Source organism: Epinephelus moara, chromosome 10 (genome assembly GCF_006386435.1).
Source record: "Epinephelus moara isolate mb chromosome 10, YSFRI_EMoa_1.0, whole genome shotgun sequence".
Taxonomy (NCBI): Eukaryota; Metazoa; Chordata; class Actinopteri; order Perciformes; family Serranidae; genus Epinephelus; species Epinephelus moara.
Genome location: NC_065515.1, coordinates 17816210 through 17831216, shown reverse-complemented (window position 1 = coordinate 17831216; position 15007 = coordinate 17816210). Strand labels below are relative to the sequence as shown.

Sequence of the window (15007 nt, the reverse complement as noted above, 5' to 3'; positions counted from 1 at the left end):
TACCGCTAAGTGGGAGCCCAAGGGAAGAGATGATCATCACCTGTCTGAGGATAGGACATACTGCTGGACTATGTTTACACAGCAACAAACTGGAAACAGTCAAGTGTGTACAGTAGTAACAGACTGCAACAGGTATGATGAAGAAAGCAGGCGGTTAATAACAGGACTAACTGCAGAAAAGTGCAGTATTACATCAGGGAATATATGTAATTATAATGTTTAATTATTTAAGAGTAACAGTGTTTTTTTTGTTTGCTGCCAATCTAGTGCTCCACACTTCAGTCCAGCAGGTGGCGGTAATGCGACTATAAGCTGGTTTGCCTACCGCCATTAAGGTCAAAGAAGAAGAAGACGAGGAAGCGGAAGAAGCTTGTAATGTGTGTCTTGTGCATTTAGAGTGGAAAGTCTTCAATACTCAACGTATTATTGTTGTCTTTACGTCTCAGCTTGTCTTCAAAGCCAAGTTTGAGTCGCTGGGTTTTGAATTATCATAGCAGCTAGCATTAGCTTGTTTAGCTAACGCTATTAAGTTAAATTAGCTTTAATTATAGCTAGCCAGCTGTACCTGCTTTCACTTTCCCGTTTGAATGTCACTGGGGGGTCTTCACTGCAGCTAGCTAGCTAACTAGCTGGACGGTTAGTTGGGAAAGTAGGTCCTCTCTCCTCCAGGATGCTCCTCATCGCCCTGGTATGCAGCCTGTGTGTGGCTGCCACAGCACAGGGGGAGAATGACTGGATAGACCCCTATGATATGCTCAACTACGATGCAAGCACCAAGTCAATGAGGAAGCCCGCAGAGGTTGGGAGGTGCATTGCTCTTAATGCTCTGAAGCTGTGTTTATATTCTTGTTGTGACTGTTAATATGAGTGGGTGTGTGTGTGTGCGTGTGTGTCTTGCAGCCAGCAAACTATGACAATGTGCCAACCAAGAGGAGAGAGTATAATCGGGACTCCAACCAGGTGGAGGTGACACCGTGTGGCACACAGGTAGCGGAGCTACAGAGACAGGTGTGTGGTTACAGTGTATTAGTATTTATTCTGAGGAAACCAATTGCAGGAACTCAAGAGCATACATGAGCTAGGTACACCATGACACAGCTCCCTGCAGATAATGGCAGTCCTTTTACATCAAGCAATCAGTCATTTTCTTTAGGGTAGAATAGAAAGAACTTTATTCATCCCCGAAGGGAAATTCATCTGTCCAGCAGCACATAAAAGACAGAAAACAACAACCACACTTCCCATCATCAACAACACCACAGTGGTATTAAGATAGAAATTAAATAACTTAAAATAAGTGCATAAATAGAAATTAAATTAAAATTGTCCAGTCCATGGTCCAGTCCAGCTGTGGCTAATGTGATGTGTGTAAGTGTGTGACTGGATTCAGGAGGTGTTAAACTGTCTTATTGCCGTGGGGACGAAGGATCTCCTGAAACGCTCTGTTCTGCAACGCAGTGAGATGAGCCGACTGCTGCAGCTGCTCCTCTGTCACCCCAGGAGGCTGTGGAGAGGGTGTCTGCTATTGTCTATTATAGCTTTCAGTTTGTTCAGTGTGCCCCTCTCCACCACAGTTCTTACTGGGTCCAGTCTCCTGCTGAGCACTGAGCCAGATTTTTTAACTAGCCTGTCCAAACGCTCCGTGATTTTGTCCATCAAGCTGCCTCTCCAGCACACTGCAGCGTAGAAGAATGCTATGGCCACCACCGTGTGATAGAACATCTCCACACACGCATCAAAGGACCTCAGTGTCTGCAGGAAGAACAGGCGGATCTGCCCCCTCCTGTAGAGAGCGTCAGTATTAGAGGCCCAGCCCAGCTTATCATCCGAGAAGACCCCCAGATATTTGTAGGTGTGCACCACCTCAATGTCCTCCATCACCTTGGTTTTGGCTGTGTTCAGGTGGAGACAGCACTTACTGCACCAGTCTCTGAAGGCATCCACAAGGTCCCTGTGCTCCTGCTCCTGATCGCTCCTGATCGCTCTTGGTACAAGCCACAATAGCTGTATTGTCAGAGTATTTTTGTATGTGGCAAAAATAATTTGTAATTGCAATAAGTTCATTTGTGAATAAAAATCCCATTCTCAAAAAAAGGGGACCGGTGTCCGAGATTAACTGGTGGCTGAATTAATGGTGATAGAGACAGATGTGTGGAAGCATGGCCTTTGAGAACTCGTCAGTGAACCAGGAAATAAACATTTTGATGGCTTCACACCTCTGTTACATTCATTTAATGCTTTTGTTTCAAACATTGTGTTAGGAACAGTTTGCTGGACATTAATATTACCAGTGAATCAACGTTTCCTCTTATGCCCTCCAAAGTAACATTGAGCCACAGAGACATCAAGCCAAGACGAGAGCTATGTATTCACAATAATAAAACCTTAATGTATCCAAAATGCAAGTCCAGTTGTGTCACTCCTGTGATCTTAAAGCACATTTTAACAATGCTATTTCGACTGTTTATGTTTTTCAGTGTGAGTCTGTGAAACCAGCAGATAAATGAAAAAAAACAACAACACAGGAGGCTCTCAATGAAAGACTGATAAAAACGGCAGAGAATGAGGGAGAAGGTGAATTCTCTGTTGCCCTCGCTTCACAATATCTGCAGTATTTACACCAAATTTTAGATGTGTAAGAGTTAATTGTGAGTGATGCTTTCTTTGGCTGTGTCTCTGTTACGTCTAAAATCAATAATCAGCTCCTAAGTTTTAGATACATTTAAGTCCAAGAAATGATTATTGCACCAAGAAATAAAATCCAGAGGAGCCTTCCCGTGGTCTGATTCTGATCCGCGGAAAAAGGATAGCAATATGGTATCGTCTGAGAAGTTGACCAAGTGGCTGCCCTCCTGGGTGCTCCTGCATTCATTAGTGTAAATACTATAAAGTAAAGGTGAAAGAAACATCCTTGTGGTGAGCCAGTGGACAATACTAAGGAGTGTGAGAGACAGCCGTTTACTGAAATGCTTTGCTCTCTGTTAGTTAAGAAGTCCAGTATCCATAATACAAGCTGGTGGGGCAAACACTTATCAACCTCTCAAGCAGGCTGCAGTGCTCTGTTCTTTTCTCACTGCTGACTGCCACCCAACTTTCTCATACAATAAAAAACGATGCGTTCTAAAGCCATCCCCAGTTGTAAACCTATCGGCTGAATGATCAAGTGCATGGAGAGGTTTAAGAGTAGAGGCAGCAGACTGCAAATTATATCACCGTAGTCAATAACTGATGAAAATGTTGCCTGAACTAGTTGCTTTCTATAATTCTGGATGTTTGTGCTTTGCTGTCATTCAGAATGAAGAACTGAAGAAGAAAATCACCCTCATCTCACGACCGTCTACATGCAGCCCGTTGTTCAAGCGATTTCTCACCAGACTGCAGAAGGAAATAGAAAGAGTTGGTTTGGTACGTGGTGTTTTCACATGAATTATACTGTGTCATGTGGCTTTGGGTGCATCTTTGCTAATCGTGAATGCATACTTACTGGCTTACACTTGACAAGGCCACTGTAGCTCTATTTAACCTTATTCGAACAAAATTCTGGTTCAATATTTAGATACGACCCAGGTGCACAATACAGTGGAAAACAGAGCATTGCCATTATTAGACACCCATCCTCTTTGGTCCCCAGCCCAGTGACTCCACGGAGGTCTTATATGATGCCAAAATCCAGCTGTCCAAACAAGCCATGACAGAGATTCGGTCTCTTCTGAATGGTGAAGAGAGCTTTACAACAGGAGCTCTGGACAAGATACTGGTGGATCTCAGACCACATGACTACGAGGCCTGGAAGTGGCGTTTTGAAGACACCTTTGGCGTGGAGCTGGACACAGTATTAAAAGTAAGCTCATTCATTAATCTGAAATCTTTGTTTATGAGTCTTTACGATACTCAGTCACCTAAAGACACAATTAAGACTTGCAATTCATTTTCAGTACTCTGTTGTCTCTGTTTGTGTTCCAGCTAGGGCTGGGTGTTCTGGTCCTAGTGGCCATCATATGCACTCAGCTGTGGTCAAAGGTGTCCTGGTTCGTACAGTTCGGCAGACTGTTTGGGGTCAGCTTCTTCGTCAGTATTATCTGGAACTGGATCTATCTGTACAAGGTGAACAAGAACTCCTTTGGCTCCCTTGCTTTTGTTTACCTGACATTCAGTGCTTGTTTTAGACCAATAAGTTTGTAATGTCAATACATTTTGCTTTTTCAGATTGCCTTTGCTGAGCATCAACGCAAACTAGCAAAGATGAATGACAGCGAATATGAAAAATGCATTGGAGTGAGGAAAATTGACTGGAGTGATAGTTTGAAAGGTGAGCCAATTACAAGTATGAATATACACTCTCCGCCACTTTAGTAGTTACACCTGTCAAACTGCTTATTAATGTAAATAGCTTATCAGCCAATCACGTGGCAGCAACTCAATGCATTTAGGCATGTAGACATGGTCAAGACAACCTGCTGAAATTCAAACTGAGCAGCAGAATGGGGAAGAAATTTCAGAGTATTTCAGAAACTTTCACACACAACCATCTCTAGGGTTTACAGAGGATGGTCTGACAAAGAGAACATATCCGGTGAGCGTCAGTTCTCTGGGTGAAAATGTCTTGTTGATGCCAGAGGTCAGAGGAGAATGGCCAGACTGGTTCAAGATGATAGAAAGGCAACAGGAACTCAAATAACCACTTGTTACAACCAAGGTCTGCAGAAGACCATCTCTGAACCAACAACACATTGAACCTTGAAGCAGATGGGCTACAGCAGCAGAAGACCACACCAGGTGCCACTCCTGTCAGCTAACAACAGGAAACTGAGGCTACAGTTCACACAGGCTCACCAAAACTGGACAATAGAAGATTGGAAAAACGTTGCCTGGTCTGATGAGTCTGGATTTCTGCTGCCACATTCAGATGGTAGGGTCAGAATTTGGTGTAAACAACATGAAAGCATGGATCCATCCTGCCTTGTATCAACGGTTCAGGCTGCTGGTGGTGGTGTAATGGTGTGGGGGATATTTTCTTGGCACACTTTGGGCCCCTTAGTACCAACTGAGCATGGTTTAAACACCACAGCCTACCTGAGTATTGTTGCTGACCGTGTCCATCCCTTTATGACCACAGTGTACCCATCTTCTGATGGCTACTTCCAGCAGGATAACGCACCATGTCACAAGGCTCAGATCATCTCAAACTGGTTTCTTGAACATGACAATGAGTTCACTGTACTCCAATGGCCTCCACAGTCACCAGATCTCAGTTCAATAGAGCACCTTTGGGATGTGGTGGCAGCAAATCTTTCTGCTGCTTCATATACTGTATGGGTCCATTCAACCACAATGTGCCCCATTCTCATCAGTCAAACATTACTTGTGCAAAATCTTTCTCCTGTCTCTGTTTTGTTGTTTTCTAAACTACCTCTACTGTCTTTGGTTATTCACTTGTAGAGTGGTTGAGAAGCACATGGACTCTACAAGATGACCCTTGTAAGAAATACTATGACGTCGATCCCTGGTTGCTGGTGCCTCCAACCAAGGTATGTCACTATGACGGCATGTACAGTGCCTTGTGAAAGTGTTTCCCTCCCTCTGCATTTTTCCTATTTAGTTGCATCACAATTTGGAATTTAAATTAGTTTGTATTTTAAATGGAGCGACACAAAATAGGCAAAATGTGTGAGGTGAAATGCAAAAAAACAACAAAAACAACAACAAACAACTTGCAACAACCAGCACTGTATTGTAGCTAACACACCAAAAATCTTGAGTTTTCAATTTAACAAAACATAGAGAACACACACACAGACATGGCTTCACATCCCCTCCCAATTGTGGGTCCAATGGAAAAGCAATTCCTAAATGTTTTCCCCCCACGACCCCTAACAGGATAAGCAGTTACAGAAAATGAATGAATGAATATATGTTGGTGTGGAAATGACATACAAAGTTACACATCCTTCTCTGTTTAGGCGTTAGCAGTTACCATCACAACCTTCATCACAGAGCCGCTGGAGCACATCGGAGAGGGGATCAGCAAGTTCCTTCGAGCCCTTCTCAAAGATCTTCCCGTTACCCTGCAGATCCCAGTTCTCATCACCATTGTGCTCGCCATTGTGGTAAAGATCCTCAATAAATTTCACTGACGCTCATGCAAATATATAAAGTCAGACAATGTGTCTCTATACTGGTATATTTGTTTAACTCTTCTGCAGGTATGCATGTATGGAAGCGTGCAGGCAGCCTTCCAGCATGGCATCGCTGCACCTTTCCGCCGCCCTCGAAGGGACCCACCTCCTCCACAGCTAGAGCAACGGCAGCCTCACCTCCAGCAGATTGAGGACGGTGACGACTTAGCAGGAGGGGATGGACCGCAACATGCCCCGAGGCACCGAGCCGATGATGCCAGGTTACACAGGAACCAGGTTCATCGGAGGCGGCCCAACAGACCCAGGGAAGAGCCAGCCAAGGTGGTTGTGGAGACGCTACGCAATGCCGAGCCTACCTACAGTGAGAACGAGACGGATGCTGCGCCGCCGCATGAGGAGGAGCAGAATCTCTCTGCTGAGTCTGATTCAGAAAACCAGCAGGAGACACAAGATGAGGTAGAAGGAGCGAGTGCTAGAAGTGTTCCTGCTAACACAACCCAAACAGAAACTAAACCCACTGAGTCAGAAGTATCTCCATCAAAGATGAAACCTCTGAAAGTGAATAAAAAACTTTTTAAAGGTGAACTCAGCAGAGACAGTGCAGCACCAAGGTCTCAGCCAGCAGAAGGGCAGCCTTCACAAACTGAAGTCCAGGTGAGTTCTTTTTAAAATACATGAAAACCAAATAAATTTCATCCCACTAATGTCCAACTTTAGACATACTATTTTACTGTGATTTAACCTTTAAAATACCCTCTTTGTCATATTTAATACTTCAGCTGTGCACACGCTCTAATGGGATGGTGAATATTCACGTGCGACATAAATTGGTAAATAAGTATTTAATAACTAGAACATCTTTTTGTGTTGTTTTTTTTTGTGTATTTGTAGCTGTTTTGCTTGTCTTGTGCTTGTGAATGTATTTAATCAGTAACTTGGGGTAGATTTTATAGCTTTATATGCATGCTACCACACCATACCTCTTAAGATTGTCTCAACTTTAAAGCTAGAGTGCAGGACATATAAATTAATGTCTGTTACAATCAAGCACTCGCCAAACAAGTTCACACAAAGCTGATTAAGCCTCTCACTGACAGGGGAAAGCTGTCTGTGTTTCGTAGTATAGCAGAGTTTGTGTCTGGTGTTTGTGGCGAGTTTCTCGTGCAGGCGCATCAGAAGTGATGCTTAGATGTCAACCTGACAGAACGTTACATCAGAGTGTTTCATTTTTGTTGCCTTCACTGCTTCTTGTTTTGTTTTAATAATAATAATAGTAATAATTATACATTTTATTTAAAAAGGCGCCCTTCAAAACACCCAAGGTCACCGTACAGAGCATAAAATAACATAAAGAGCAAGATACATGAATTGGCAAACACATATTGTTGCTGTGATAAAAGTCAATGTTGAACAGGTGGGTTTTGGCATGTTAGGTGGGTGTATGGATGGGAACTCAATACTGCAGCTCCACTTCCCAATTGCTACTGTGCAAACACTGGCTCTAAAAACACAAGATGACAGTGTCATCCTTTGGTGTAATTTTTGTACAATGGGAGGAGGTGGAGACATGTCGTGGAGCAGCAGCTAGGAATATGGCGGGAGCTATGGTGGAAAAAGGAACGTCCAAGAAAAGTTTTTGTTGTGAAAACTTTGCATTCAGGGGAAGGATTAAAGTAAAAAAATAAAGACTTGATTGAAGAGAGCCCTCCTGGGGGTTTGGCGAGATAAAGTCAGCTCACCAGCGGGCATGCTGTCCGTCATGCATCGACCATGTTTATGTTCTGCACTCCAGCTTTGATAACACGAATTATAAGTGCAGTGAATTTTAACTGGGATGCCATGGCATACTGGTGTGTGAACATGATGACATCTAAAATATCATTAAATTAATTTTTGATTAAAATTAATTTTCTCTACCAAATCGTTCTTCTCTGACACCAGAAATATTTTGCTTTTTTCTTTCTATCTTATAATTTTTGCAATAAAAATGTTAAATTCCACAGCAAATTTAGTTCATGAATTTTACTGCGATTTAAACGGTCATAGCCGCTAATAACATAACACTTTGTCAGTTAAGACATTTTAGAGATTCGGGTAATTAATATGCTTGATTCCTAAATCAATATGATTACTTTATTTACTCACCTGACATATGGTGGCCAATCATGTATTGGTTGACAGACCTCTTAATCTAAATATGTTATTCTTTGTTTTATGAATGTGCTATTTCCTGCTATAAGACAATATTATTTGAACATGTGACAATTTTTGTGTAATATATATATTTCTGATGCAGGATCTGCAGGCCTCAGCAGAAGACAGGACCTCCTCTGACTCACTGCTGCCCGTTGAAACTGTCGGAGTTCCTGTTCAGGAGACATCTCCAACGCCAGCAGATTAGGCAGTTTCTGCAGAGTCAGAGCTGGAAGATTAACGTCATCAGTGTTTTTGTTCACTGTGGATGTTTAAATGTGCATGTACAACATTTAAAAGGTAACCGAATTAGGGAACCAGCCCAGTGTTGCCAACTAACTTCATCTTACTGCAGTGTGGTCAACTGTATGTGTCACACAGCAGTGCAGGTTTGTGAATCTGCTCTTAGACATCACAACTAAAACCAGTATTAGATAGGCAGGAAACAGATGTGTTAGAAACAGCTTTGTTTACGAAAAGGTATAAAATGCAGGATTTTCCTAAAAAAAATATGTAGACTCATTCAAAAGTAATTCCTCTCAATCATCACTCATGCCCCTTTAGCAGTGTGTGGTGGTGTTTAGGACGTTTTTGGTCGTCACCTTTGGGTATTGGTGTGTAGCCCCCAGCCAATAGCGGCACGTGGATAAAAATGTAGCAGCCAGCCGCCTCTCTCCTCTGCTCTGTGGATTTGAGATGCATGTCTGTGTGTCTGCTTAAAGGAGGGCGAGGTTTAGCCCCACACACACACACAGAAGCTAAGTGGACAGGGTGAAGCTTGCACTTCAGCTGAATTCACGCAAAATTTGTCAATGTCGCACCTTCCTGCAGGGTTGTGCGAAGGTGCGGCCATGTTTACAGTAATTGCGCTTTTCTGATTCACTGCTTGTTAATACCGCTACCTCTCTTCATTCACTTTCTGGTTGACCACCGCTGCTCTCTCCGTCTTGCTGAGTGGAGGAGGAGGAGGGGCAAAGTTTGAAGGCTGTGTTTACAAACAGTAATCTATAAATCCTGCCTAGTATACCTTTAATCTGGTGTTTCAGTGTGTCTCACTCATGGGCAGGTATCAGGGAACTACAAACTAGGTTTTCCTAGTATCACTGTAATGATGGTAATGGACTGTTTAATTACTACAATGCAGAACTTATAATGTGTTTCAATTTTGATGTTGAAGTACAATTTGGATTTTGTAATTTAAAGGGGATGAAAAATATTTTTATGCTTTTTACAATAAGCTATTTTTGTGATTATTAACTGTACATAGAGGGCTTGAAATAGTGATGCTGAAGCCATTTTTGCTGAGCAGCAGTGCTACTTTCTTTTTTTTTCTATTGGACGGGGCAAACTGCTCATACAGAGCTAACAGGTAAATCAAGTTGTGCATCATAAAATCATCAATATCAAGTTGACTTAATTCAATAAAAATATTTTTTAAACAAGGTATTTTATTAGTAATTCAGTAAAGATATACAGAATACTAATAAACAAACACAGAACCAAGATGGATGAAAAACACAACCCCACCCACCCATCAACACAAGAACAAACAAAGAAAGCCAGACCAGCCAAAGGGAATCCAAAAGAGAGGAAGCTTCCATATTTGCCACAGAAGTTAAAAATGCCAGGTGGCAAAAAGCAGTTGATCTTCTGATAGAAATTCAGATTTTCTCCAACTGTAAATAATACACAACATCCTTAATCCAACGTCTGTATGCTGCAATGTCCGCTTAAACTCGATTTAATTTAACATCTAGAGGAGTTACTCCAGATATTTCCATGGACATAGATGAGGCAATCAGCTGTACAAACAAATTTAAAAGTCACACAAAAGTATAAAATGTTGAAAATCTCTTGTGGCAACCTGTTGGGGAAAAGAAAGACATTTAAATCATTGATAGTGAAAAAGGAAGAGCCTGAAACTTGACTGTGTTGGTTTACTCTTATTGCAGGCAGCTGATGAACCCCCCACACACAACATGCCCACCACCAAACAGCAGACAGACACTGTTAGCGACTCTCTAGTGAACACGGTGCATCATGTAGCATCTGAAGAGCCAGATATTTCCCTCAGGAGATGGTGAAAATTAAAAACAGAGATAAAGTTGAGTAAATATTGGATTTAAAATAACCAGGTTTCCAGAAACATGACTACAAATTATTGTTAATGTTGTTGAGAAGGTGATTATATGTATTCTACAGATTATTTTCAATGTCCCCCAAATGCCAAAATATGTATATATATATATATGTAATTGCAGCTTATTTTCCAGTTTAGTAGCCAAACATTATCACAGGTATGTGACTTTGAAAAACATGAATTATGAATTTGTTGCTCTGGCCAGTCTGCAGCTACACAGCTAAAATCAAACATCCATACTGACCATCCAGTGGCAGAAACACTCATCCATTAGCACACTCCTATGAACACAGGAGGGCAGGAGAGGCGCGGTGCTTTAAAGGAGGTTTTGCTGTTTGATTAGAGGTGTAATACTGCATGTTGAACAGCCACAGCCCAAGAGTATCCACATATCTCATTCCAACATTGCAACTGTGTTAAGCATACCAGTAAGACGGTCAAAGACAACTGTTACTGTTTATTTGGTGCTGCAATTCACAGCCGTGTGTGTGTGTGCACAGAGTCAGCAAGCAGTGTAATCCATGACAGTAGCAAACACCACATGAGATCAGGAGAAGGAGATGAAATAAAAGCCATGACTTCATCTGAAGGTCTAAATGAGATAAGTAATGAAAGTGCTTGTAGATTCTTTGCTCTTGTTTCTTGACAGCTTTTCATCCTTCCTTTGAGCATCATACTTTCTGTGTCAGATATTTTTACTGGACGCATTTGTGCAAAAATCTTTATTCATGCAGAATGGGGAACTGCTTTGATTTTTACTCTATTTCGCAAAAATTACATAACAGAGAAACGGAGAGAGAAAAGGAAGTGAAAGAAAAGGAAATCATGCCCAACGGTTGGTAGGCTAGAAAAGTTGAATCATTAGAAACAGGGCAAAATTACACCTGAATACTAAATGTTGTCACATCACAGGCTGCATCTCTATTTCTACAGAACCAAGATTTAGAAATATCAGCCCACGCTTCCTTCAGACTGATGTGTCTCCAAACAGATGTTGGTCCAAACCCCATCCGAGGAGTGTTGTTGTTTGTTAGATTTGACCTGGGAGTGGATGATGTCAGGGATGTTAGTTGCGGCCAGGGCTGCAGCTGCCACTGAGGACACTGAGTTCACTTCCTTTGTATTTTTATAGAGTGCGTGCCAAAATTAAAAACACTTACAGGCTAATTCCAGTTAATGTTTAAACATGAATACTTTTATGATTTAGCCTGTAAAATAAAGGTGTTCCCTTGCCTTACTGTTATTCTTAAAAGAAATAAAACAGGAGAGACACTACAGGTGAAAACAGTTTTTTCATGCACTTCTCCATTGTAAGATTTTGGGATATTTTGCTTTTACAACATGTCTTCTGTCAGGCTAAGAAAACATCCAAAATACACAATTTATTTTTTAAGTTCAGATTTCTGCTCTGTAGATCTAAACATAAACTTGTAACACAAAACAAAAAGTCATTGTCTTTGTGTAGGTAATCGACTAATGTTTCATGGCGATATCTGATAGTTCCAATTTTTACTTGATTCTCCTGTAGTATTTTATTTTTGTGTCTAAAAATAAAGGGAATTTTCTCATATTCTCTGAGCTAGAAATCTTAACTTCACTTACACACACCAAACTTTACATTTTGTTCCTGTCTTTATTCTGAAGGTTTTTACACAAAGATTTGTTCATAAATCATCCATAGCCTGATTTATAGAGCATTTTATTCCTAAAAACATGGCATTTTTTTTAAGGGTTGTTGACAGTGTTTTCTGATTTATGGAGAAATAAAAGCAGATATCCAAAATCCCCTCTGTGAAAACCTTTTAGCCTAACATGTCCACAGAATGAAACCAGAATTTTGAACCTGGCTTTATACAATATTCACATTTCTGTTCTGGAAATAAATACAAATTACGCACTTTATTAATTTTCAATTACCTTTATAAGAACTTGGAAGCAACTGTGTTCTCATTTAGAAGAATATCTTATTATTGTCTGACAACAAAATAGAGTCTTCCCTTACATGTCAGGCATTTTAAAGATTTCAAAATTCAGCTACAACAAAAATAATGATTAAATTATGTTTTAAAAACCCCCACCTGTGTTCCAAAGAGGGTTCCCATTCTTATATTCATGTCATGCTTTCATAAATTTACACCCATGTAATTGGATAATGCATCATTTGAACAGTTAAACCTAAAAAAAAATCAGGGGAAATAATGTCTTAAGGTAAGTTATCAACAAAGGAAATCTCATGGTAATACCTACTAGTTACATTTTTTTTTACCCATTCACCTTTAGTGTCTCTCCTTCAAAATAAAAGCCAAACAATGACAATAAATAAATGCATAGACTACATTTTTTTGGGTAGACCCCTGGTGATAATCGACAAGTAATCAATGAGGGGAGTCTAATGGTGATACCTATTTGTTAAATGTTTAAAATGTTTTTACCTTATTCACCTTCAGTGTTTCCCCTTAAATTAAATAAAAATAATAATAATAAAAATTGTGTAGAGTTTTCTGTGGAAATTATTGTAATAGTTATTCTCATCTAATCTTAACACTAGTAGCAAATAACTTTTTCTTTCTTTTTTTGGCCGACCCATTTCCGTCCTCCCGGTGACCCCTTGTGGCTCCTCGGACCGTAGATTGGGAACCAGTGCGCCGCCTGAAACTCATTTCCTGATTGGCTGCCTGGAAGGTGCGTGTGTCTCAGAAAACCCAGCTGAAGGGATTTCTCTGTGCTGTGAGCCTCTTGACATAATACTCGATTAACCGCCGTGTCCACGTGGATAATCAATCAGTCATGGAGTTATTGGTTCGATATCTGGACAGGAACAACTCAGTGAGGTGAGTCATTAACTTAAATAAGTGGAGCTAAAAAGGGGCACGTTTTTTAAACACATTTAAACTTGCTTAAGTGTTGAATAGTTTATAAGTGATGCTTTTAAAATATAATGTACAGGTCAAACTGAAACATCGGATTAAGTTGCTAAAATGAGCATAAAGTTTTTTTTACATGACCCAGCTATAGTTGTCTTACCTTTAAAGCAGCAGCACCAGTCATTTACTCCTCCTGACAGGTATTTTACATAAAAATATTCAGCTGAAAACATCTATAAAATGTGTAATTTGACAATAACTCCTCCAATAAATGTAAAAAGGAGATTGTCAGGGAGAGTTTGAGGGCAACAAACTGTTGGGAAAATATAGAAAGTGCACTCCCTGAGCTAACCTTGGACTTGCACCCAGGCAGCACCATGAATGCAGGCAGTGTGCTCAGTACATTGAGTCCTTCCTGTAGGAGATGACCTGTCTGCTTCACTGGAGTTAAAAACACTATTGCTCAAGTGGAATTATCATGAAATCACTGTTTTCACTTCTGTTTTTTTGCCAGATTCTCGCACGATATTACATTTTTTGTTTGTTTGTCTCAGCTCTGTCTCGACGCAGGACATTATCAAAGAGGAGAACCTGAGAGATGACCTGAGGTATTACTTCATGAGCCCCTGTGAGAAGTACCGGGCCCGGCGACAGTTACCCTGGAAGCTTTTATTGCAGATTCTGAAAATCATCATGATCACCTCACAAGTATGTACGAGGGGGCGGGGGGGGGTTAATGTAGATTAGGAAAGAGGATCCTCCAGAAAATACTTCCTGGGACTAGAATCTTGCCAAGGCATGTAATCTAGTGCAGTAATTAAGATAAGATTTCACTTCACTGTCGTAAAGAAATTCTGACATAGAAATTATCTGCTAAACAACATTTAACCAAACAACAAAACCACAGGCCTACTACAGATGTTACAAATTACATCAAGTGGATGCAGTGCAACAAATCAGTCATTCCTATTACATTAAGTGTTCAACCCAAGTAACGTGTGAATTAATGTTGATATTTATGTCAACACATTCTGACATGTGCAGACACACAGGATCCTCTATAGTCTCAGTGTGTCTGTTTTCTTTTCAAATAGAAGATGGTGAAACAAGCAAACTCCACCCGTACCTCTAAGCCTCGCTCTTCTTGCTGCTTGTTATGCTGACTGTGAAGCAATCTGTAATTATTTGTCCTTATGTTGCATTGGGAAGTCATTTTGTTGTTGCAGCAGTGGGAAAGGTGAACAAAGTTCACAAGAACAAACTACGCTCGTAAAAAGTGTGACATGACTGCTCTTAAAGTTACTATCCACGTGTCCCTAAAATGTTACTGTCTAGAAAGTATGTTGTTGTGTGTGATCTCAAATCAGTGTTGTAAGTTGAGAAATTGAACATACCATAAAACTTCAGTTAGTAGCCTGGGTTATTATTTGCTGAAATCACTGAACTCAACAGGCCTATATGTGGGACAGGCATCTACACTGAACAAAAATATAAACGCAACACTTTTGTTTTTGCTCCCATTTTTCATGAGCTGAACTCAAAGATCTAAAACATTTTCTATACACACAAAAGACCATTTTCCTCAAATATTGTTCACAAATCTGTCTAAATCTGTGTTAGTGAGCACTTCTCCTTTGCCGAGATAATCCATCCCACCTCACAGGTGTGGCATA

General features: G+C 40.7%; 2 protein-coding genes across 4 annotated transcripts in view; both read left to right on the top strand.

The window, feature by feature from the left end:
* Window positions 1-344: 344 nt before the first annotated feature.
* On the top strand, window positions 345-13236 carry clcc1 (chloride channel CLIC-like 1). 3 transcript variants are annotated; one of them, XR_007570566.1, is made up of 12 exons: window positions 345-799; window positions 901-1008; window positions 3295-3405; window positions 3632-3841; window positions 3964-4104; window positions 4207-4309; window positions 5440-5528; window positions 5961-6107; window positions 6204-6791; window positions 6917-6967; window positions 8434-8630; window positions 13100-13236. XR_007570566.1 is itself a non-coding variant. In XM_050054325.1 (11 exons), the coding sequence occupies exons 1-11, from the start codon at window positions 671-673 to the stop codon at window positions 8536-8538; spliced, it is 1782 nt and encodes a 593-aa protein (XP_049910282.1). In that variant the 5' UTR covers window positions 345-670; the 3' UTR covers window positions 8539-11702. The 3 variants fall into 3 exon arrangements, 2 of the variants coding, with proteins under 2 accessions (XP_049910282.1, XP_049910283.1); XM_050054325.1 differs by lacking the exon at window positions 13100-13236 and having other exon boundaries at window positions 8434-11702; XM_050054326.1 differs by lacking the exons at window positions 6917-6967; window positions 13100-13236 and having other exon boundaries at window positions 8434-11702.
* The window catches only part of mcoln2 (mucolipin TRP cation channel 2), a 23889-nt gene continuing 22024 nt past the window's right edge, over window positions 13143-15007 (top strand). Inside the window, exons 1-2 of the mRNA XM_050054327.1 lie at window positions 13143-13301; window positions 13889-14042. Of these exons, the coding sequence (XP_049910284.1) occupies window positions 13258-13301; window positions 13889-14042 (198 nt within the window). The 5' untranslated portion in view covers window positions 13143-13257. The remainder of the gene's footprint in view (window positions 13302-13888; window positions 14043-15007) is intronic.